Source organism: Epinephelus moara, chromosome 20, assembly GCF_006386435.1.
Source record: "Epinephelus moara isolate mb chromosome 20, YSFRI_EMoa_1.0, whole genome shotgun sequence".
NCBI lineage: Eukaryota > Metazoa > Chordata > Actinopteri > Perciformes > Serranidae > Epinephelus > Epinephelus moara.
In genome coordinates this window covers 16,451,971-16,478,233 of record NC_065525.1, presented here as the reverse complement: position 1 = coordinate 16,478,233, position 26,263 = coordinate 16,451,971, and the positions used below count along the sequence as shown (strand labels likewise).

The 26,263-nt window shown below is 40.7% G+C and overlaps 1 protein-coding gene across 1 annotated transcript in view; it reads left to right on the top strand.

Moving 5' to 3' along the window:
• Positions 1-26,263, top strand: part of LOC126408610 (neural-cadherin-like) — a 101,148-nt gene that overhangs the window by 17,634 nt on the left and 57,251 nt on the right. The window contains exons 2-4 of the mRNA XM_050074273.1: positions 17,182-17,379; positions 24,016-24,241; positions 25,159-25,363. Coding sequence (XP_049930230.1) covers positions 17,182-17,379; positions 24,016-24,241; positions 25,159-25,363 — 629 coding nt within the window. The remainder of the gene's footprint in view (positions 1-17,181; positions 17,380-24,015; positions 24,242-25,158; positions 25,364-26,263) is intronic.

The window sequence follows — 26,263 nt, the reverse complement described above, 5'->3', positions numbered from 1 at the left end:
CTGCTGGAGGCCTGTGGTTTTTTGTTCTCATTATTCTTTCTTTCTTTCTTTCTTTCTTTCTTTCTTTCTTTCTTTCGCTTCTTATTGTTCTCTGCTAAAACTGTTTGTGCAGCAAAAACTTGATCATGAAAATGCACCAAAATTGGTAGGTGGGTTGCAAATTCCAGCCACTTCTCAGGCACAAAAAAATAAAAACTCAATGACCTCGAGGTGGCCCTGTAACAATCAAGTTGGCGTTTTCACAATTGACTTGAGAATGGCTTGGCTTAGAGTCAAGATTCTTTTACCATATCAATCTCTCAGTATCTTCTGCAGCTTTTTTATTTGTTTTTTGTTTTGTTTTGTTTGGTAATTGTTACGTTCTTTGTATATTGTTGATTTGTTTATGTACTATGTTGCGTGTTGTATTTTTATGGCTGCAGTGTGGGTGAAGAACCCAAGACAAATTTCCCACTTTGTTGGACATGAAGTTAGCCTTGAATCTTGAATTTGTGCTTCAATTGTCTCCTGCTCTAAAAATGTCAAATTTTGGGACCTTTTTCTTTGAATTTTCCCTAAATCACATTTTCCTGAATTCATCCCAGATTGTTTGTCCAACCATCCAGAAACTTTGGCAGACTCATTTACAGATATCATTAATCCACAGTTATCGAGGAAATTCCAATACTTTAGTCCATTTTGAAGTTATACATTTTTAAACATTTGTCTTAAAGTTCGATTTTATATTAATACTCATAAATCAAAAATAGCAAAAGCAATTGTAACCAAACTTGATGCAAATGTGCAAATGCTTTGTTTGAGTTTCGCTAAGCAGTCTTGGGATATTTTGCCACTAGGGGGCACCACAAATGCGAAAAGTTTTTATCTCATAATCAGCTTTAGGAATTTGTACGAAATGTGGTTTGCACCAAATAGAGTGATGTTTCAGTCGATGCATAATATTTTGTAATGACTGCCTAAAGTGGGCATGACATGAAATCTAAATTTGAAGTCATTTCACATTCCATATGTAAATAAATCCTAATAAATCCGCAGTACAACCTACAGAGCTGATTTTTTTCCAGCACATCCACTGAATTGTGACAAAGGTTTGCCTCACTGTAGTAAGGAGTCAATTCAGAAGTCTATATTTTTAAGAATATGCAGAATCAATTAACATCCATATCTCAGCAAGTTTCATTTTAACAGTGTGCCCACAGTGATTCAATATCTTGTTGTTATTTGTATCATATGCACAACATTTTCTATTTTATCTCATTTTAAACCAAATGTCCCCAAAATATTAGACAATACATTGGAAACCAGCAAAATGATGTGAGATTTTTTTTTGCAGAATTTTGTCACCAGCGCTTTGACTGTTGTAAATGTTTTAAGTCTTAAAAGACAGAGACTAACTCAGTTTTCCTCATGTTAGAGCATCGCCTCAAGTTGCGAGAAGGTGTGTAACAGGCTATGTCTTTCTGGTGGCGCACTGAGTAAGTCACGTACTCTGGAGATACAGAGGCTCGAGGTTTGGATCGCCAGATTGGCAAGTACAACACTTTCCGAATAATATTCACTGAAGTCCCTGACAATACACCAGAAAACAGCAGGTTGATGTGTGATGTTTTTTTCAGGATTGTATTCCCAACAGTTAAATTGTTGTGAATATTTTAAGTTCTTTTTACTCTCTCTCGCTGCCTTCTGCTTCCAAGGCTGGTTTGGCTTCCTGGCCTTGGAGCCAGTGGGCGGGGTTGAAGAGGTCCTCAGGAAACCTGAGTAGATCTCCTGTTCTTCCTGTCTGTTGTAAACTCTTGTGGTTTAAAGGCTGACATGCCATATCCTGTGCTACCTTTTTTCCAAACTAAATCTCCTGTAACAAATGTCAAGTTGAAACTTCAAAACTTCATTCATTTAATTCATAATTCATCCTGCTAAAAGATACTAATTTAAATAATCAGCTGATTTGTTTGGAAGTTGAGTGGTAAGGTGGTGGTCTTATGATGCAAAGGTTAAGAGCTCAAATCCTGCTTTTGCTATCCTGCAGGTAATCTGAATCTTTTGACACTTTTCACATTGAAGGACTGTTTTTGTATAAATTAATAGACTTAGATCTTGAACAAAATCAAAATTCAATGTAGATGGAGTGATATGAAACACATTTTAACTAAATGTCATAAGCCACATCAAATGTTTCAGAAAGTAGATTAATATACATCAAAAGAGCAACAGCATATAGTGATGACCACCAAGTATAATTTTAAAGAACATCAAGAGTTTTTATTCTTGTTAATTAAAAAAGAAACAAGCATTCAAATACTTGCAATCTGCTTGGGCCCTGATCAATGCAGCTAGCGGCTTTTAATTCATGTTTCTGATTATATGGCACTGGCTTGTAAGATAGCCATTAACAACCAGCCTCTTCTGATCGATGCTTGACAAACACACTCTTTCTTCTTTAGTGCTTTAATGTACCTAATCTCGCTGTTCAGATTACACATTTTCAAGTAATTAATCAGAAATAGATTTATAGGCAACAGCATTTTCTTATCTTAAAAGTTGACGGTAAAAAAACATGGCGAATTAATGTGGTCATCTGTTGACGCGATGCCTCCTGTTTGTATTAGGGGTGGTACTTGATGTACATCATTTGATGCGCAGCAGCTGCGTCGGTGTGTTTTCAGCTTTAGATGTAAAACTGAATATATTCTTGGTTGATCAACATTCTCTTCCCACGTCATTTCCCCATGTTGGCTTTTTCTTTAGCAGAAATTATGATAGCAGGAGGGTACAATAACTGCTGGCACATATATGTAGGATTTTTTAATGTGGTGGGAAATATCAAGGTCTGTTATATTCTCAGTAAAATGACTCAGTCAAATATAAAATTGGATTATATTTTAAACATTTAATTTCTTTGCTCATCCATAAGTAAAAATGACAGTTTTCATCCTGTGGTGTGGAAGAGGCTGTTAACTCTGCGATTAATCACTTCTCTTTATTGCAACATGCTGTGGCCAAGGTAAATGGGAGATGGGGTGCAACAAAGTAATCTTTTTCAAAAGACAAATGTCAAGAGAGTTAAGTGATCGGGTATAAATAAAGCTTTGTGGTTGAACCTTGAGGCTTGTGTGTCAAAGTAAGTGGGATTACTTGTGTGAAAGCACAGCAAGGAATGTTTGTCTGATCAACAGACCATTGTTTGGAGTTAATGTGAAGGTTTGAAGAAGTATGTCTGCTATAGAGGCAGTTCAATGCTAAAGTGTTTGTGAAAAGCAGTTTTTCACACAATCAGACCTTTTTTCAGTAACTGGAGTCAAAGTGAAGGATCAATAAGGTGTCCTTTGTCGATGTAGGACGTGAGGCAGCACAACCTACCATAACAACAAACGTAACTGTGAATCTCCTCGTGACACTGACTCTCTTTTTGTGTTGGACTTTGCCGCATAACGATTATAACAACATGACTAAAAAATCCGAGACAGCATGACTCACATTCCTTTTAAGAGAAAGCCAAACATTTTGGTGGGAAATGAAAAATTGGAAATGGCTCCACTGGCAGCTATGGACTTGAAAGTACATGCTGTATGCGAAGAGTCAGAAACATTTTGAGGAGATGGTATGAAATCTTTATCTCAGAGGTGCAAAATATAAGATTTCTCCTGACTCACAGCACAAAATACCTTTAAACTTTCTGAAAAGGGGTTGGTAGGGTTCCTGATCAATCTCGATGACTCAGTTATTGCTTCCCAAAACTTCTGGCTGTCAAAATTCACTTTCAGCTTGCACTCTCCAACAACCCTCTCTGTTAACTGATCAGACATACTGTGGGACTCCATGATTCTAGATTAAGGAGAAGACATAGATTAACACCACTGAAAAATACGTTAACTGCATTTCCTATATTATTTTCCATACAATCAATGTGAGCAAGATGACAGCTCATCCCCTTGTTTTTATACTATTATGTAGAGTAACGACTATACAGAATTTTACATAGATGTGTTATGTGGAACAAACGTAGGATGTGTGTGTGATGTGTGCCAGTGGAATTGTAATGATGATTTAATGTAATAGTGATAGCAATGCTTTTAGCAGAGTTTCAAAGCATTGTATATTCTGGTTTTGTGCTGTTCCATTTGATCATTCTGATATTTGCAAAAAGTACATTTTCAAAAGTACCTCAACGTTTCCCTTTAGCAGAACGTAAATTCATTTAGGCTTCACACCAAGATCAAATATATTGTCCTGGAACATGAAAGACAGAGAAACAAAAAGAGTCTTTAATGCAATATTACAGTGCTATGACTGCAGTTCCTCACAGTTGGCTTTCAGACCTCAAAATAATGCATCTTTATTTGTTTATGCTGGCAGGGGTTTGAGCTTGGGTTAGACTATACACGTTATCCTTGTCCTATCACCACAAAACCCTGTTTGCATAGTATATTCTTTTTACAGAGGTTACTAGGCTAAAACCTGAACGGTTTCCACACAAAGGAATCAAGATGGCCTGTTTTTTGGTACAGACATGACATTTTGATTACCTCAGTTGGGCAAATTTGTATCCTCATCTTTATGGCCAGCGGGGGTTTGATGAGTCATTTTTGAAAGTGACTAAGGTTCCTGTCACGGATGTATTTTTGCTTTCCCTCTGTTCTGTCGGTTCATGTTCAGATGATGTCTGGTCAGCATGTTGCTTCACATGCTACATAACCCACCAGCTATACATGGCACAATGTCAGTGTCAGAGGCAAATAATGTGATGGTTGTCCTCATGTTTTTGTTTTTTCAAATGCAAATCCTGCAGAATCTATAATTTGATTAGCCTGACATTGCCAGACCTACAGCATAGTAGTACCAGCCAGTCACAGTGAAGTACTGTGCAAAAACGGTGAGGTTTGGTGTGAAAACAATAAAACCTGAGCAACTGAAAAGTGTGCAGAGATCAGCCAGTATATCATAAGTCGATATCCTAAACTTTTGATAAATCCTGTCGGCATCTGTCTTCTCAAGAGAAGCTTAAAGTGCAGTTAATCATTCTTTTTGCAAACATATACTGTCCAGTTCGTTCAATACTAATCTCACAGTGGCTTTAACAGAAAGTTCCACATCAGCTGCCGCCATCTTGGTTGTTTTCGACAAAGCCTCAATTGTGCTTTTCTTTATGGTCTTCGTCTCAAAAACATCCCATATTTAATAATCGGTTGTGATTGGCCCGGCACAATATCAGACTGCCGGAAATCTGTATTAGACGGGGGCCAGATGCATCTACCAGAGCAAATTAAACATGAATTCGCAGATTCATCTGGTTCCCAGGCAATCATTTGATTTCCTTCATAAAAGAATCACAATTTTGACACAACAGACCCTTTTCAGGTCCAACATTTTGACTTGCCAAAGCAGGAAAGCACAGCTGGAGCCATTAACATTAATAATGACTGCATTCCTTTTAGGTGAGCTAGTTTCAGGGCTTACTCACTGACTCACTGACATGGCCCACTGGGATACTTAATGGATGGAGCCATTGTTAATGTTACTTTACTACGACATTCCAAAGACCTAGCGCGACCAATTTACCCTCAAAAGTCACATAATTAGTTCAGTCTAAGTGTCACATGATCTTAGTATTTGTACACCTGTTCTGAAAGGACCCAGAGTCTACAGCACTACTGAGCAGTGGGTAACACAAAGCAAGTGTCACTATGAAGACCAAAAGGCTGTCCAAACAAGTCAGGGAGAAAGTTCTGGAGAAGTACAGCTCAAGGTTGAGATATAAAAAAAGATCTGAAACCTTGAACATCCCACTGACCAACACTAAATCCGGTATTACAAAATGGAAAAAATATAGACCCACAACAAACCTGACAAGAGAGGGCCACCCACCACAATTCAAGGACCAGGCAAGAGAGACAACAAAGAGACAAAAGATAACCCTGAAGGAGCTGAAAGCTGAAGCTCAATGGCCGAGACTGGAGTATCTGTCTACAGGACCAAATTAAGCTGCACTTAGCAAGGCTTTATGGACTAGTGGCCAGGAAAAAAAGCTGTTGCATAAAGAAAGAAATAAGAACATGATTGGAGATCGCCACACATATGGAAGAAGGTGCTCTGGTCATATGAGACTAAAATTAAACTTTCTAACCACTCGTCCATAAAGCCCGGCTTGGCGGAGTGTATGGCTTGAAGTCGTCCTATAGACAGATAGTCTAGTCTCATTTGTGGCACTTTCCGGCTCCTTCAGGGTTATCTTTTGTCTTTTCGGTGTCTCTTTGATTATTGCCCTTCTTGCCTGGTCTTTGAATTTTGGAGAGCGGCCCTCTCTTGGCAGGTTTGTTGTGGTGATACGTTTTTTCCATTTTGTAATAATGGATTTAATGGTGCTCAGTGGGGTGTTCAAACTTTAAGATTTTTTTAGAAGTCAGCCCTGATCTGTACCTCTCTGGAACTTTAGCCCTGACTTGCTTGGACAGCTCCTTGGGCTTCATGGTGCTACATGCTTGCCATTAAACCTTGCTGCAGACTGCGGGGCCTTTCAGAACAGGTGTAGGTTTATATATACTGAGATCATGTAACATTTGGTTGCACACAGATAGATTTTATTATGCCTCCACGCCAGCGCTATCTGTGGCCGGAGGCTTTATGTTTTTGGGTTGTCTGTACGTCCATACCTATGTACACCCCATTCTTGTGAACGCAATATCTCAAGTAAATCTCAAGGGGATTTCTTCCAATTGGACTCAAGGATGAACTGATTAGATTTTGATGGTCAAAGGTCAAGCTCACTGTGACCTTGAATCCATCTCATTCTCATGAACACGATATCTGAAGAAGGCCTTAAGGGAATTTCTTCCAATTTTGCACAAACATTTACTTAGACCCAAAAATGACTTGATTAGAATTTGGTGGTCAAAGATCAGGGCCACCATGACCTTGCATCTATCTCATTTTTGTGAATGCAACCTCTTAAGAACAACTTGAGGAAGTTTCTTCAAATCTGGTACAAGTGTCCACTTTGAGTCAAGAATGATCTAATTAGAATTTGGTGGTGGAAGGTCAAGGTCACTATGACCTTGTCCAGCCCATTTTGTGAACATGATATTACAAGTACAATTATCTCAAAGTTGGCACAAATGTCCACTTAGATTCATGAGTGAACTGATTAGAATTCAGTGATCAAAGGTCAAAGTCATCGTGACCTCACAAAACATGTTTTTGGCCATAACTCAAGAATTGATGCGCTAATTATGACAAAATTTCAGAGCATGATGTCCAATAGGATATAATGATGAAGTGATGGCATTTTATGCTCAAAAGGGCTAAGGTCAACTTCATTGTGACATCATAATCATTATCATCATCATCATCATCATTATCATGTGTTCTGCAAAAACACTCAAATTACTCAGCATCATAACTCAGGAACAGAAGCGTAGACATTTGGTCAGATACTGAATTGAATACATTAATGTTGGATGTCCATCTTTAAACTGTGCTAATGGTATAGATCTGTGCTTCCGGGGGAGAGATTTATGTGAAGCATCCATATTTTCACAGACATGGATGTTAACTGTAACTGCAACATGACAGGTTGTGGAAGCATATAGCCGCAAGGCAGTAATTATAGTTTAACTAATTTTGTGACTTCTATAGGTAATTGGTAGCACAAGATCTTATTTAGGTGCGTCATAGTAAAGTGGGCGAATACATATGCACGCACCACTTTTCAATTTTGTTTTGTTTGTTTTTTTTCAGAATTTTTTAAAAAGAAATTTGTTTTTCATTTCAGCAATTTTGAATATAATCACAGTCAAAATCCATTTAAATTGCAGGCTGTCACCCAACAAAATTGAAAAAAATGCCAATGAGGGTGAAAAACTTTTGCAAGGCTCTTACATTGTTAACACCTCTGCTTTTACTGCTTTGAGTCAAAACATCTGCCGTGAAAAGGCTTTATTAACTAAGCAACACTATTTAGAGATACAGCTAGTGGCCCAAGTTGAAAAAGTATATACAAGAAAAAAGTTTTATCTATACCTGTTTTAGAGCAGTGGTTCCCAGCTGGTGGGTCACAGTCCAAAAGTGGGTCGCTGGTCCATTCTGAATGGACCACAAGTGACTTGCAAACATGTTAAGTTTGTAAAAAAAACACACTTTGTTTTTAGTACAGTGAATTACAGCACAAAGACTTTAATTTGAAGTGCCGTTTCCTGCTATAGAGTGAGTGACTGACAGCTGGACACTAGATAGCTACTTGACAGAGACAGCAAACTAGCTCAACGACATGGTCAAACGCAAGTATGTTGTCAGTGTGTTAAACTGTGTGGACCTTGAACTAATGACTAAGGAGAAATCTGGACCCTTTGGCTGGACCAGTTGGCAACCACTGTTTTAGAGTACACTGTTCTTGAACTATAAAAACATAAACACATAATGAAGTACTTAAAAGCCTTCTAAAAAAATATATTTTCTCCAAAATGTGCTCCATGGCCAAACACTTCGATCATGCTCAACCACTTTTGCTTAAAGGAGCAATAAGCAAAATTCATCATTTCTAGATTGAAGGAATTAAAAAATTGCTATGTGAATTTCATCTGGAGTATAGCATGACCTCACACACCCTCTCTCTGTGTTGTTGATCTCCAGCCCCTTGTTTACAAACCGGTCCGGCTGCGCGTTCATGTACGTTCATGTACGTTCATGTACGTTCATGTGAATCCCGCCCCCCCCCCCTCCCTCGGAGACCTTGGCCCTCCCTCCCTATAAAAGGCTACAGCCAGTGAGCAATGGCAGCGCGTATTTTCGAAGTCAAATGTCTGTTTTAATTAGTGTTACAGTAACGTTAGGCAAATGTCGCTATGTCGATTCAATTAAATTTAATGTTACAATCGTAGCATGGGTTAATGTCCGGAGCTTGAGTTATTAGCAGCTCTGTCCCAGCAATGGGTCAAGTTGTGTTAGGTGAGTAGCCCGGCAGCTCAGCTAACATTTGCAATTAGCATTGTAAAATGTAGCCTGGCGGGCAGCCTGGCGGGCTGTGTTTAGCTATTTCCCTGCCTACTTTAACGATGATGGTACCTGTAATAAATGTAATATATGTGCTGAGATGGAGGGGAGGCTCAGTGACTAGAAGAGCTGGTAGAAGCGCTCCGTAGCTGTAAGTTACTCCAGTAGCCGTAGTAGCTCTAGTGCTAGCTCCAGGAGCTAACGCTGAGCTGGAGCCATGAGCCGCGGGCTCACGGAGAAGAGTAGAAACATTAGTGTGGCAGCCGACTAGTGCTAACGCTAACGTCCCTACTCTTCTCCGTGAGCCTGGCGGGCTCGTGGGCTCACGGCTCCGGTTCATGGAGAAGAGTAGGGACGTTAGTGTGGCAGCCGACAAGTGCTAACGCTAACAGGAAAGCAGGGAAATAGCTAAACACAGCAGAGACTGAGAGGAAAGCAGGGAAATAGCTAAACACAGCAGAGACTGAGAGTGAGTGAAAGACATTGCTAACTGCTGAACTAAGCCAAACTTAGTTAGACATTGCTAACTGCTGAACTAAGCCAAACTTAGTTGGCTGTTTAGGTTTTATTTCCTCGCCCCTATGGCGAGTGAATCTGCCTGTAGTGAAAGGGAACTGCCCATTGTTCCGGGCGAGTGAATCTGCCTGTAGTGAAAGGGAACTGCCCATTGTTCCGACCATATTAAACCCATTGTTCCGAATTCCCGTTGTTCCGAAATCATCATGATGCCCTGTAGTTAAGGTCTGGTTAGGTTTAGGCACAAAAACCACTTGGTTAGGGTTNGAAGAAACACCGGGACCGTCTGGATGTAATAGTCCGTGGAGATGCTGTGGTCCTCAGCTGCACAGACAAGGCGAGTGGGGTGGGGGTGGAGAACAGAGGTAGAGGGAGGAGTGGCTCATGACACACTTTGTTTTGGTCTACAGGCAGTGCACAACAGCAAACCTAGCGGTGAAACGATTTCGCTTTTTGCCCCTTTAAGCTAAATACAAACTTTTTAAAACCATCTTTGGAGTCTACACAAGGTCAGTGTTTAAGAGTCATAAAATATATTTTGTACAGAGTATTACTTTGTCTGTTACTTTGCACTTAGTCTATTATTGACTCTAGTGACTAGGGCTGGGTATTGTTTAAAACATTACAATAACAGTCAGCACTAATACCCCTACCCTTAAGGTGATACTTTATTTGATACCTTTTTCATACTTCATTCGATACCCATCATGTGAATGGATGCCTTTAGATTTGTAAAATGCCATCAGTTGCCAGGTGTGTAGTGTAGCCATACTTTCTTACTTAATGTTTTGGTGGCATCTCAGCATGCTGCAACTCTGTAAATACACTGCACTCAACTTCACCATACCACAGATTGTATGAGTGGTAGCTGCTGCAGTAGTGGGTCAATCACACATCATATCGAATTGAAGAATACTTGCACTGATTGGCGGCAAGCAAAACCATACAACTATACATTTTTTTCTACAAGAGGCTACTAAAACGATATGAATAGAGGTATTGTTTGACTTGAGACATTTTGATACTACTTGGTATTGGGTTGTTTCTGTCTATACCTTAAAGGTATTGACTACTGATGCCCAGCCCTTCTAGAAATGCACACAAAACATGGTGAGATGGGGTGTAAGATGATATGCAGTAAAGTCAGTATCGAATAATATTGTGATGACGCAATATTGGTCTTAATGCCACAGGCATGCCTTTTTAACAGTGAGTGCTCAGCACTGAAGTTCTTGCATGTATGAGAGTTACTGTGTCTGTGTAGGCAGTGCCTACAGTCTTGCCGGGGGTTTAAGCGTTGCATGGAGGATCCTAAAGAGAGGAGAGTACAATGCATGTAGGCTCTTCGTTAGGAATTCTGTAATGTGCAGCGGCTTATCTGTCCTTGTCTGTGGCTCTGGAGAGCAGCACATTTTTAGAATCACTAAGGAAATGTAGCACAATATATTTTTCTCCTGTTCAGAAACAACACCTTTGATGAAACATTGGTCAACTTATGTGTGCTTTTTTCTTTTGTTTGTTTCTCAATAGACTAGCTGTTTTCACACACTGATTGCGAAGGTTAAGGCTCATGACTCACCACAGAGCATCGTCAGTGGTTTCATTGTTTAATGTGTATTACTGTGTGGAAAGAATAAGATGGAAATGTCACAGTTATGAAAGTGAGCTGCAGAATTGAAAATAGTTTAAAGTAATTTTGAACATTTCGTTTTTTGAACATGCAAAGCCAAACTCATAGGCCATGCAAATAAATCAGAGGCCACAGTTGTTTTAAATAGGCTTTAAAATATTTCAGCTAAATTATTTTTCCCTTGCCTGAAGGCTCCATACTATGCCAGTATATCTCCATTTAACACTTGCTCCTCTCTAAACCCTCCTCTTTTATGCAAGTGAATAGACGTGAATAGGGCACATTTTTCTCTGCTTAGAGCCATTAAACAAAAGGGATTGAATTACATTTGTAATTCTTTTGGCTGAACTACAAGAAAAAAAGAGCCCACCAGAGAACAGACTGTAGCTGTCTGTGCCTGATGGGAGACAGCCATCCAACCATCCGTACATCCATCTGTACGTCCGTCCATTTTCATTTTTCATTACCACTTATCCTGTTCAGGGTCATGCAGGGTTTGAGCCGACTCCAGCATGCATCCGTGATTTGAGAGACTCTGAACATCTTCAGTGAAAGAACCTTTAACACCATTATAGATAGTTTAGGGCTTAGATATACTGCAAGAATAATTACTACTGTTTGGATCTTTTGTATTTCCCACTTTACACTCCATGGCCAATTGTAGGTTTTGCTATCTGTTGGATTGGTGAGTCACTCAATTATCTATTCATGCATTTATCTGTTTTTCTATTTCTGTCTTACCCCTGTAGAAATACAGGAGTTGGTGAGTCACTAGTACTGTGAGGGGTGTGGGTCCTTAGTTTATTTTTAAGTTCATGGGATTCCACCAGTCTGAAGACCCATGTGCAAGGACAATAAAGTAATTAAGCAGAGAATATTTACAGACATAAACTTGCTTTTGTGGAGTAGAGTTGGATTCAAAATGAGGAATAAAAAAATGTTTTGAGTCAGAGTTGTATAGATGAGTGCTGAAAAACACAACACTACAGTCTATTGTGTATTGCCATGCATTTATTTAATAGATATTTCTAGTTAGAGCGCTTGTCACCCTAAAGGCCAACAGCTGTGAAGACTACGTTGTGTTGAAGTGAATGAGAAATTCTCCTCCAAATGTTGCAAATTTTTCTTCCACACAAGTCAGTGTCAATGTCTAATTTGCTTCTTCTCATGTGTCTTGGTGCATTTAAAAAAAAAGCTTGTTCCCTTAATGGAAATAAAGCTTTAAAGCATGCAGGGCCCTATCTTACACCCAGTGCTAAGTGCAGCGCCCGTTGCTAATGTCAGACCGACACACTTGTCATTTTCACTGCATAAGTAGCAAATGTACTTTCGCCCATCATGGCTGTGTAGGTCTTCAAATGAGTTGCATTCCTTTGCATTGTTGGCCTATTGCAATTTTGTGGCAGCAGAAAGTAATTGCAACCTTGACTAACAAAGTCCTGGTCTTAAGTCAATGATAGTATTTTCTTGCTATTCAAAGGGCCCATTATTCAGATAGTAAGATTCGCCTACATAGTGGGTTCACAATGTGTGTATACTCTGCTTGTTACACACACAAGAACGTGCAGATGGGTTGCGGGTGGGGGAAATAACACATCATTATTGACAAAAATATAAATTTTATTCTCTAAAATGTGAACAGAGCAGAGCGAGCTGTCCAACTCCCCATTAAGAGAGGCACTGTGCGCATTTACACACGAGGAGCAACGAAACTTCATTGATTATTTCAGAAGCTTAAAGTTTATTTCTGTTACTTCTGTCAGGTTTATAAATACAGCTTTTAGTTTAAATGTCACCCACAATATTTGCTGCAGTGACATTACCGCTCTTACTGCATTACTCTCAACAGAAAACTGCTTGCTTCTCCAGTTTGCTGTGACTGGTTGAATTCATGTTATGCCCAAAACACATCTATGATCAATCAAGGGCTAAATGCAACCGCTTTGCTCTTTGCACCTCAGATAATGCACCATGTAACTAGCAAAATTGGAGTTGGACACACCCTAAATGCTCTTGTGCCATACACTAAAGACTGTTTAAATAGGGTCCATGGTCTGTGTGTGAGCCTTTAAAGATCCCCTCAGTAAACTGATGCAGATGACTCATATGCTACATCCATATGTTTTACATATCAATGTTACACATATGGCTTATTTTTCCATTACCTGCAAACATAAGCTGTCCCACAATCCTGTCAATATTGTTGTAAGTTCTTTGCAGATGTAGTTGCTCAAAGACCCACACGCTGGCTGCTTTATTGAACACTTTTATGTGGCTGCTTTTTTGCAGAGATGCAGATTCAGAGAGGAAAAAAAAATGTGCAGAACTTGAAGACGTCTACCATTTGTAATTGTCCTGGGTTGAAAATGCCTGCATGTGTGTTTACACGGTTAGTGTGTCAGCCATTCTGAGCCGCAGAGTCCAGGGTGTGTGATGTCGGGATCCCTGAGTTAATAGATTTCTGTCCCCAGTGCTTTTAGCATGTTGATCTCCTGCTGACGGCTTCACACTCTGCTTTAAGCACAGAGATGATGGGGGTGGGCGGCTTAGAATAGAGCCTCCTTAACACTGCAAACATTTGGTTAATGTACCTTATTACTCCCCCATTGAGCTGATTTTCACTTTCCATTCACTCGCTGCTAGAAAAGCACCCCTGAAATTCCATGTCTCGCACGGGCCATTGATATTTATGCTTGCAGACGCAATTTGTTTAATTCCACACAGAAATATTTGTATCTTAATTTCCTCCCTCATTGGACATAGGGGGAACAAGGGGTCCATAAGAAGACCCTCTGATATTAATTAACACTCTATGTTCTATATCTTAATTTTCTCCTCCTGTGGTCTGTGCTCTGCTACTGTATGTTTTCCTTCCAAACATGGATACTCCCAGCATCTTTTGTTGTGCTACGCTGTTTGTTGTGCTTCCCTTGTGCTCTCGTCTCTTTAATGTTATTTTACGTTCTCCGCTAAGCATCACACAATACTCCATCCTCCACGCTGCTTGCCTCTTCCTCCTCTCTGTCTCTTTCTCTCCCTCTGTAGATATTTGTGTTTCTGTATCTGTGCCTCTCTCCTTCACTGTGTTTCCTCTCATCCCCTTCCCACACACACTCAGTGTCCTCGCACTGTGGGCAGTGTACATGTGCACAGAAGCACTTGAGACAACTTTTTTTTTTTCGTACCGGCAAGCCACTTAGCAGCTTTATATAGCAACTACCCAAGGAGAGGATTAACAGCAGGAAACATCAACAGACAGGCTTGCAGTGATATAGAACACACACTCTCTCACACACACATGCAAACACACCACACTCGTTGTAGCCACTCATCCTTGGCTAAACACACAGTGCACCGCTGTCCTCCACCTGTTTTTTAGCAATACATTGTTACGTTAGTCATCCAGCAGATGCTCTTATCCTTATGGGATTGTAGTGTACAGTATAGGCCGGCTTTTCATCACACTGAGCGAGCGGAAAGCATATTTGACTTTGAAAAATCCACCGGAGCCTGTGAGCCCTCTTTCTCACCCGCTTATTTGATCACGTCTTTTGTCTCGGTCAGGTGGGGCAGGTTGTGTCGGTTTGGCACTCATGGGGCATCGCTCACAGCGGTTCCCTACTTAACTCACCAGATCAGAGAGAAATCGCACACGTTTGCAGCTTTCAGAACATGCAGCGTGCACATTAGCAGTTGCTCACCTCGCAAACACACTCACACACGAGTACATTCTTCATTATCATTCCAGAGCTGATAGGCTCTAATTATCTGCCTTGGCTCTGATTAGTCTCTCTGTAACAAGCTAATTAGATGGAGCCTTGTAAAATCATCACCACCATTACCACAGAGACATGGTTGGGAAAGACACCAGCAAGCAGGAGGCAAGGAATGTGTCTTGCGCTGCTCCCCGCAAAGATTTGATAGTCAACTAAATGTTAAGTGCTGGAGCTCTGATTTCTTTTTGATTAAGTGCCTTTTAAACCCCTCTACTTTGCAAAAGAATCTTTATCCTTTCTCATTATTCATCACGAAAGGATTGTTCCATCTTTCAGGGCAGGATGATCTGGCTTAAATTGCATAAACTGCCGCTGTCGACATTTTAGGAGATAGCATCTGAACATTGATTAGTTTCTCTGCCCCCACGATACAGCGGCTATTTATCCAAAACGAACTATCGTCAGATCCGAGACAGAACTTTTCTCTGCGCATTGCAACTTTAAAGCCTGAGCAGAAAGCTAGATTAATTCTCTCCTCTAGCTTCTTCCTCCCTCTGTTATTATCCCTCTAACAATCCTTTTAGGAGCTGTCACACACTTTATAGCTATTGTGTTTCAGTTGTGAACACTCCAGAGCTAGTCTGGAGTGCAACACATTGTATTTTCCATCAAAATGCATCTTAACTGTAAGCCGGTTAAAAAAGAAATAGGAATTTTAGCATCTGTTTTCTGCTTTCCTACTCATTTGAGCGAACACGACTGTGGGTGCTGTAAAAGATTTATTACAGCAATTCGTACAGTTTGAAGACTTTATACCATTTGCTGTATGCATGTACCGCTCATTACCAGTGTATAGTTTTCTATTATCAGCTATAATCGACTTTGAAGAGACATTATGATGCAGAATATTAGAGAAACCAGCAAAGTAGAACTGTTTTGTACAGCACATCTGTTGTGTCGGCCCTCGGATAGCGAAAGGATTCACAGCAAACTCCTGCTACTTTTGTCTTGGATTAAAAAGTACATATATAGCCTGTGGTCACACACAAGAGAGCTTTTACATAATGGGATTTGAAATCCATAGTTACTTTTAGCCCTTAGGTAACTCACCTCTGTGCGTAAGTGTGCACCGGTGTGTGTTTGTGAGAAAGAGAGAACAGGAAGACAGGAGGAGAAATGCTAATGTCTGCTATGTCATGTGTGCAAGCACGTGGCTGGGTGTGATGGGACGACTTGTCAAAGCTTTCTGATTGTGGTCATATCCGTGTGTGTGTTTGTCCTGGCAGGGGGTTCTTCTTCTCTGGGGTAAGGCAGATGGCCTCTGTGGATTGCAGCCTACTGCACTGGTTGGCAGCTCATCTGACATTCCTCCATGCTACGCTGACACAAGATCACAGCCAATATTTGCGGAAATAGTGTCTTAGCTCACAGTTCTGCGACTTGCTCCACTTTGCAGGAATAGAGTCTACACAAAAAAGCGCCCTAGATCAGGCCTGTGACACTGTCAGAAGTTTTTTGTGCACATTGTTTCCAGATTGTGTCGTTATATTTAATGCAGATAACGATCCCTGGCTATCAGTTTCGGCAGAAGGCACGCTACGCTGCTGTCATAGAGACTGCAACGCAGCTGTACACAACTTCTCCTTGGGCGCTGCTGTGCACTCTTGCTGTCTGCCCAGACTCAGGGTGAGCGAGTTGGTAATTGGATTCCTGGAATCTTCTTATTCACTCCAGTGAGGCAGTGTGCAGGCGACAAAATGCCTGCAGCCATGAGGCATCATCCCGAGGCCCCTGTGGGAAGATCAAGGTAGCTTTACACAGACTTGGTAGATGAGGCTGTAGCTGAGTCTCTCTCCCATGGGAACCTTGGTGTCTGGATGGGAGCCTTGATGGAGAGGAGATGGTTGACGTCACATCCACCAACCTCCACCATGGGCCCAAACCGCTCTCCTGACATCCACTTAAAACAATCTCCCAAACCCTGCAGCTATGGTGGAGCAAAGGGAAGTGGAAGAGATAGTGGGTAAATTGCCATGTTAAAGATAGTGTGGTAATTGACTTTGACCAGAACTCTGAGCTGAATCGAGTCCGTATTGGTATCAGTCTCACATTGCAGATACACGATTGGATGAGATTTATTCTAATCCTGCAGCATAATGCTTTGCCATCTACTGGGGAGGATTTTTATCTTACATACCTGTACCCTCAGTTGACTCGCTGCTTTTCGGTGCTTTCGGATTCCCCTGGCTTCTTGTCTCCCCTCTACACACACAGTTACATGACAGCTGTCACTTTCAGTAACCACAGCTCCGTCACTATCTCTGCACTATCCCCCAGGCCCAGACTGGTACCTGAACAAGGTGAAGCTGAAGATCACTGATGTCAACGACAACGTCCCTGAGTGGAATATGAAGCCGTACCCTTACCTGGCTGTAGTGTCCCCCGAGGCCCCCGCGGGAACGTTTGTCTACCAGCTCCAGGCTCATGATGGGGATGAGGGCAAAAGCGGAGAGGTGGAATACTTTTTGTCGGATGGTAAGTTTTTCTGCTATTCATAGACACACACTTGCACACATGCACACACACACATACACAACGTGAATGGGAGGGAAGTGATATTAAAACAGCCTGTGTTGTTGTTAGAATAGGTTGGCAGGCTATGGAGCATTGGAAATAAATACAGCAAGTCAAACACCAGCACAGTCACTCAGACAGACAGCCACAGGCGTTCACACATTCATTCATGCATTCATACACTCTTTAGGTGTCCATTAGTTTCTCTTTCTCTCTGTCACCCTGTCTCTCTCTGCTGCTGTCCCTCTCTCTCTGTCTCTCTCTCCTACACACACACATACGTGCACACAGCCAGAGGCCTTCACACATTTGTTTATGCACTTATCATGCACTCTTGTCTATCTGTCTGCTTCTCTCTCTTTCATGCACACACAGAATCACACAAGCATGCCCTCACACACACAAACACACACAGTGGGCTGCTGGAAGTCTGCCAGAGTAGAAGACCCCCTGGTGGTAGAGGGGATAGAGGTTTGTTGGCATGTCAGAGATGGGGGGGGGGTGTGTGCTAATCTCGCCAGTGGGGCTTTACAAAACGCTCCTGACTTCGCTTTGACTCACATTAGTCCATCGCACAAGTCCCTTATGTGCGTTAAACCACATTTACCACGAGGTACCCATGGTTTATATGACCATGCTAAAAACTCTTGCAAGCAGTGAGGTTTGCCTCTAAAAGCATGAACAACCTGAATAGTTTCCTGACAAAGTAATCTAGACCCAATTTCAATGTATTTATTTAACCCTCTTATGCTGTGCTTAACTTTAAAGACCTCAAGAGGATGAGAGTAGCTGGCCTTTCGATGAGTGAGGTCAGTCTGTCTGATCTCATTTTTAAAGTATTTAACAGTAGTGAAAAACTAGATGTTGGATGTAAAGATGCACGGTTTAATTTCTCATAAACAAACAAAAGTTTTGTGTTACGTATTGTTACGTGTTGAATGCATTTCCTTCCTCATAACATTTTTGCAAAGCCCATTTTAGATATTTAAAATCAGACTTGTTTACATCCATGTTTGCTCGTTAGCAGCTTCACTGTCCTTGGCGCATTGATACATGTTGCTGGGTGCTGCAGAATAGTGTGTTACCAATTGCAGGATGTGAATCTTAGCATGATACAAACAAAACAGGGACTCTCTAATTAAAATCTTCTCCGTAGCACTACTGATTGTCAGAAACTGCACAGGGTTTCAAAGTATTACAAGTAAAGGTTCTGCAGACCTAAAAGTAAAGAAGTGTCATCAGCAAGATGTACTAAGTATTAAAAGTGACAGCATTCACTGGGCAGCGTAATAAATTTAGCTATTTTATAAAATTGAAATACTCAAGTAAAGGACAAGAACCTCTTGGCTGCACATAAAGGATACATTTAGCAGTATTTCATATTTTAATATTGCCAACAAATCCAATAAAAAGACCAAACACAACAATTAATTTATCCGCCTTACAAGTATGGTCTGTTTATTCACAGCCTGCGATATTTATTCTTCTGTGCCACAGACCTCTGCTGATATCTAAAAATTATTAAAAGCATATCAGTGAGCCACACCAGTACACTGGGTGACATGTTTCTTCATTTCTATGAGCGTGGGCATCGTAGCTCATGTTGAAAATAGTTCCCAACAAATGGATTATGTACTACTTTCAGAAATGTTTTTTAAAACTACTGTGCCCTGCTGTCTAAGAAATTCTCATACCTTTTTTTAACATATCTGTAAAACGTTTTGTATATTTACATCTCCAGGAGAGACCAGTGGGTATATATAGTATAGAAATATAGAGAAAGTAGAAAGTATGGAAAAATATAGAATATCACCAGTCTCATTCTAAGGTGGTACCCTGTTTGGTTTAACCACTAGTAGTGCAATGGAGCATTATTTTCATGAGGATGCCACCGCAAGCACGCAAAGGACGCAACACACATTCCTGATAATTGTACCATTCTAGTCCAGTGATTGACAAATTATGTCAGAAAACATTAAAAAAGCTGCTGGCTACCAAAGTCTGATGTAGACAGTGTAGGTTCCAAAATATTTCTATGACCTTTATTTAATCAGTTACTCTCATTCGATCAAAATCCTTTTGCAAGAGAGACCTGAGTACGACAGCGGGAAGTTAAACAGAGATAATACACACAACAAAACACAGTCAGATATGAACAAGCACACACACACACAGCATCAGAGACAATCACACACATCTCTAAAATGATAGTGTGGAGTTCTCTTGTTGCCAGCGAGGACCAGCCGGCTTTTTCATGTAGAGTACAGTGATGAGTACAAGATTAATCTCCTGTAATGAAATGCAGGGTAGAGTGGTAAACTGCATCAAGTTTTTTTCAGATGGAATGAGCAGCATGTAAGTACAGGACATCTCCATAGTCAAACACAGACACGGAGGTCGATTGCACAGTGGTGAATCTGTCCTCAAGAGAAAAATATGCCATAATACAAGAAACCATTTTCTATCTTCAGATTTTTTTGCCAGTTGTTCCACATGAGATGTAAAAGTAAGACTGCCACACAACCGAATTCCCAGACACTTGTTAGGCTGAACTTAAATTCAGTACCATTATGTGTATGGGTGGCAGGAAGATTCTTTAGAATAAAACAGTTTCTTATCAGCATTCAGTACAAGTTTCAGGTTATGCAGAGACGTCTGAAGAATGTTAAAGGCATACTGCAATAGAGACATGGCCTGAGTGGAAGAGCCATGGGCATTAAAAATGGTATCATCTGCATAGAAAGCCTTGGAAAGGTCAACAAATAGTGAACCGCAGTGCTCATCATCATAACCTTCAAGAATATCTCAAAAATATTTTGAAAATTGGCTTTGCAAATGCTTCATGAGGAATAAAGTGCAGTCAACTTGTCTGTAAGGCCTCAAGGATGGATTGTACTACAAAAATTGGTGTTTAGTCCCCTTCTATACACCACCTCCACTGGTCTGATTATCTGCTCACATGGTTCTGCTTAAGATCACCCCTTTGATATCGCTTCATTGCTCGGGGGGGGGGGGGGGGGGGGGGGGGTGAGCGGAGTTGGAGCTGCCTGGAGCGAGGAGCGGGAGGATTTTGTATGTAGCCTATGTGCCAAAATAGGTTAGCTGTCTTTTGTGTAATAAAATATTTGGAAACTGTATGCATTGGTGTACTTTTACAGAGTTTTGCAATATGTATAGCCACCTGTAGGGCCTATGTATCAAAATGTATAACTTTCAGCAGCGGCCTGCCGCGGTCGGAGGTATAAATGCTCAGAAGTGTAGTGTGTTTCATTTTTGTAACTTAAAGGCTTCAGAAAACATACAAGACACATTTTTAGTAAGAGTCATAGGAAGAGAAGCTTGTAGGTTTTATCTAAACAGAGTTATTTGCATTATAAACCGTCGTGGCGGCTCTAGGACAAGTGCACTTACATTGATCACTTCCATAAAATAAAACGAGAAATTGGAGAAGATTGGAAAAATTGTTAAAATTAAATTAGGGAACTGATCACAGATGTATTGTCTTAGGTGTGTTTTTACATCTATTGTTGCATTTAATTTGCAGCTATACTTTTAATGAAGCTGACATGTCATGACAGTCAAGCATCCCCCCGGGATTCCGGGATTACGGCAGCCAATCAGCATTGAGCTGCAAGCAACAGGACCCAGTGAAATACCGCTCCAGATGAGATTTCTCATCTCAAGCGACAAGCAAAAAATCGCTCTGTCTCTGAACTCCCCATGATCCAACCAAGTCCTTCAGTTTAACACAACATTAGCATCCAGCCCAGTTCTGCCTTGCTCTCTTTGACAAAATCCTCAAGAAATCTGGGCATCGTGATTGTCGAATAACTAACTTTAACTGAGTATGTTGATTCTGTTACTTGGTCATTTCACTTCACAATATATAACATGAAAAAGATCGGGTCTTATCTGATTGAGTATGTTGCTCAATGGCAAGTGCAGGTGGTTATTTCTTGTCTTGGCTGGTGTAGCATGTTTCCAGCACAGTTGCCAGGATGAACAGTCACACTTCTTCAAAAGGTCCACAAAAATGCGGCAATGCATCTGGTCTTCAACCAACCAAAAACAGCTCATGTCACCTCATTTTTTGTCAATCAGATTTGTATTGCTTTAATTACATCCTTTATACATACCTATTGTACATACATATATCAACATACAGGATATTGTGTGTCCCCACGTCAAAGTGCACCCACTGTTTTTTATACGTTGACAGTCTATTGCTAAATCCCATGCATTCTCCTTATTGATATCTCCATACAAAGTATATCAGGGGACAGTGTTAATTTTGACAGCTATTTTAGTTTTAGTCTTAGTCTTGAGATGAAAATGCATATTAGTTTTAATCACATTTTAGTCATTTTTATCCTTCGTAGTTTTACACACTTTAGTCATAACTTTTAGTGAATATGTTTTCTATTTGGTTCTTAATTTTTAAACTAATCCAGTTAGGTTAAGTCATGTATCAGAAATTAGAATCAAGGTGACAGGCTGTATAAATATTTCATTTAGACAATTTCTCTCTACAATAATTTTTACACGCTTACAAACTTGCTTTTCTCCAGCAGTTTTTGAAACGTTCAAGGGGTGATTTACGAGCACACACTGACTGATCATCACTTGAAAAGCTCAACATCTCTCTTTTTATGTTCTCAAAAACTTTGACACCACAAATAACTAATCTGAGACAACTAGGATTTGTGCCCAGGTTCATTGTAAACTCTGACTTATCAATCTCACTGTTAAGAGGCAGAAAAAATTATTTAATTAAAATTAAGAATTCTTTCTTAATCTGCAACATGTCAGTATGGAGCTTTAAACTCACGTCTCACAGAGTTGGTGAATTAAACTTAACTTTCATCTCTGTCTGGGAAAACTGATCTGAGTTCAGACTGTTTATTTACAACACAGCTACACTCACAGATAACTGAGCCTCCTACCTCCCTGTCAAACACCATCAAACCATAAACCTTGTCCAGTCCGGACTGAGTGGAGTCTTTCAGGGATCAGCTGTGAAAACCAGCGGCCGGTGGCTGCTCACTCTGCTGCCATTCAGTGGCTAACAAGCAGAGCTGCTAACAGCCACAAATGCAACTAACAAACTCCACAAATACATTCAGCAGCTCCACCATCCACAGTCAGACACACACAGCTGATTATTTACTGCTGAATTACAGCTCACAACTCGCACTAATGGTTGATGCTGCTCCGCTCTGAGTGTTTTTGCTGGCTAGCGAAACATCATGGTGCAGACTATTTACTGGAGTTTACCAGCCGGTCGCTCATAAGGCGTTTGAAGATAATTGAAAGCATGGCTATTCTCGGCTATCACTGACCAATAGTTCACCACCAACATTTTCATCACGTCTCGTCTCGTCAATGAAAATGAAGCATAGATTTTGTCTCAGTTTTTATTATCAAGATCTATTTTTAGCTCGTGATCGTCTCGTTTTTGTCATGGAACAAAGGCCTTTGACAAAAAATTGCAATTGTCGTAATTTTCATCAACGAAATTAACACTGTCAGGGAAAAAATATTAATTGATCACTGGATATGGTCAAAAGAATTTGTGTTTCCATTGCACAGCTAAGATTTTTTTCACAGTGTTCAAACCAGCAATTGTTGTTGGGGTTGACAATGAAAAGGAAGAATCATCAATCAATAATAATAGCTTGGGGCAACAAGGTACTTTTATGTTAAGTAAATGAGATTGAGTGGAAGATATTTCCTGATTACATATGCAAGAAAGTAACAATGTGCAAAAGTTGCAAATTTTTTTAAAAATAGGTGTTTTCTAGGCATTAAATGAATTCTATGCATATACTTAAAAAGTATCCGTTTGTCTTTGTTAAATGATGTGTCACTCCACTAGCTCCCACTTGCTGCTTGCATTAACTTCACCTCACTAATACTTGGCCTGTCGAGTGGCTGCTAACTAGGTTTATGAGTCTTCTCGTTCTCTACGATCTGCAAATGATCGACGACTGTGCCCACTGTCACTTGTGTCAGCTGGGACATGAAACTGAGAGTTGAAGCACTTATTCTCAAAAGCTTCTCCTCCATCTATTGCGGCTTGGATTTTACCTCATTTGTACATCACTTTGAACTGAAGCGCCTGCCAAATGAAAAAAATGTAAATTCAGCTTATATTCACTGTTAAACGTCCACCATACTGCCTGAATACAAAGTAGCAATTAAAGAGCCATTTTAATAAAGCTGCTTTAAATATCTTAATCCACTGGGCGATAGATCATACTCGAGGCTTGTGTTGCCTTGTGCTACAAAACAGAACATTTTGTTGAAATGTACCCAGTGTGTTTGTGAATTAGTTTATTCATAAGTCCACACTGTTAAGGTGTTTTGACACATAAATGCATTGCACAGAAAGATTGCATTAAAATGGTAATTGGGAAATGAATCGTATCATTGGAAAAAAAATCGGTGTCCTGGGTCTTTAACTCAGCAAACCCAGCAAGACAGAATTACCTGTTTAAAATTGCCACCTGGGTAACATTTGAGTTAGTATTCAGGCCAGCATTACTGGATTGGTTTGGATCCAGTGCTAGAAAATGAAGTCGTTGTATTTCCCTGTAGGTGGTGACGGCTGCTTTGCAGTGGACAAGAAGACAGGCCAGGTGGCGACCACAGGGCTGGTGCTTCAGAGGGACAGAGAGTACTTGTTAAGCGTGGTGGCCCTTGACGGCCTGGGCAGCCGCAGTGCCCCTGCCATGCTCTCTGTGGTGGCAGGAGCCAGAGCGCCGCAGTTCACCAATACTAGCTACGCCATCTCCATACCAGAGAACACGCCTGAAGGACAGCCGTGAGTACTGCACATGTTTACGTTCGCTCACTCATACATAAGCGGGGATGAAATAGGGCTGTGTGATACAGGAAAAACATTATGATGTATATTTTTTTCTTTTATAATTTCCAACATTGCGTGACTGTGTTTGGCCTTTTCAGGAGAAATTACAGTAATGTGATGTCTTTTTGAAGGCTTTTCTTGTAGTGAGACAGTTACGCCGGGGCTTTTATTCAAATGTGGTCTATTCCCTTGTGGCTATCACCAAACACTCCTTGTCAGATTCTTTATTGTTGCCTCAATAGGTATAATTGCCTGATACAGAAGAATACAAAATAAGGAACAGCAGTATTAGGAATTGTATTGGCAGTATACATCGTATTTGTAAACTGCCCAACACTAGGATGTATGCATGTATAAAGGCACACTGATTCACATACACAAGGACAGTGTGACACATCCATCCCTTTTTAATAACCTACATTTGTAACAATCATAACTGAAAAGCATGCATACATGTCTCTGCAAAGATAAGTCTTACAATAACTAATGCAGACATGTTCACTTGTCTCAGGTGTTGATTTCCAAACGCTACCTGTTAAGACATATGCTGATGAAAATTCATTCAGTCACTCGAGCATGAATTGACATATCATCATCACACACCATTAGGGGGAATGCAAACTCTCTTAACCGTAAAAACAAACATTGATATCTGCATAATAGTATTACATTATTACACAGAAGTGACAAGTACTGATTGACTGTGTTTATAGCACATAGTCAATGGGCCATACAGTAATGGATTTCATTACAGCGCCGTGCTGATGTAGGAAAAGAGGATTTCGATTTTAATCCAACATGTGTGCAACCGAAATCAAATAATAAAGACTGTTTTTCCTTTTGGTTTTATCACTTTCTCTTTTTTTCTGCAGCTTCCTGGCGGTGCTTGCCATTTCATTCCAGAAGCAGCCAATCAGCTACAGCCTGCTGATCAATCCCAGTAGCCTTTTCAGCATCCTGCAGGAGACGGGGGAGATAAGTCTGACCAGGACGCTCGATTACGAGAGTGACCAGCGACGCTACCTGCTGATGGTGCGAGCCAGCGAAGAGCCCGGCAGCCTCAGCACTGCCACAGAGGTTAGTTTAATTAGAGGATGATACAGGCAGCAAGTGTGAGTCATGGAAGGGTTCGTGCACTCAGGTCAACTAAGCCCAAAGCTGAGGTCCGCTATTGATGTTTTGTTATTGCCTCTGTCACACAAGCATTTAGTCTTACAGCTGAATTTAACTGAAATAAAAAAATCTGTGTTGTTGCTGCATTGTGCTTTCCCACTGGACTTCCACAAAGCTCTCAGACAGACCCTTTTTCACCTAAACGTTATGTGGCTGACAAGGCTCCATTATCGACAATGATCTGATCTCAGTGCTGACCTATTGACATCACACTACTTGGCGATAACCACAGAGGAGAAGCAGCAGAGTTTGTGGCTGTCTTCAGGAATGGCATGGTTGAATGGTTTTGAAATGTTAACAAGTCAACCGCAGGCCCGAGTGATTTTTTGTTTTATTTTTCTGCGGTTTGTTTCACCCTTTTGTTTTTGTGTCCCAGTAAGTGCTTGTTGTTGAGAGCGTGATACGGAGATGAACTGTGTAAAATATAGCTCGCACAGTGAGGCCCCCTGGCATAACAAGTCATAATCTGCAAACTTCATTCACAAACGCATATTTTTAGATAAAGTATTCATGAATTCAGGATGATTTAAATTATTAATTCAAAGATTTTGTTACCCAATTATCATGTCAGGCACTCAGTTCATACTACAGATTTAGTGGTTAGAGAAAAAAAAATCTCCTTCTGCTTAGCTGCATGTTGTGGAGTAGGAGATGGAGACTGGGAAAAACCTATCCCAGCTATTTCGGGACTATTACTCAGCTGTCACTTCACACTTTACACACAGTGGTGACAGGGAGCTCGTAGGGCGGGGGTGGGGGAGGTGGGTGGGGATGAGGGGGCGGGTAAGGGCCTTGTCGAAAAAA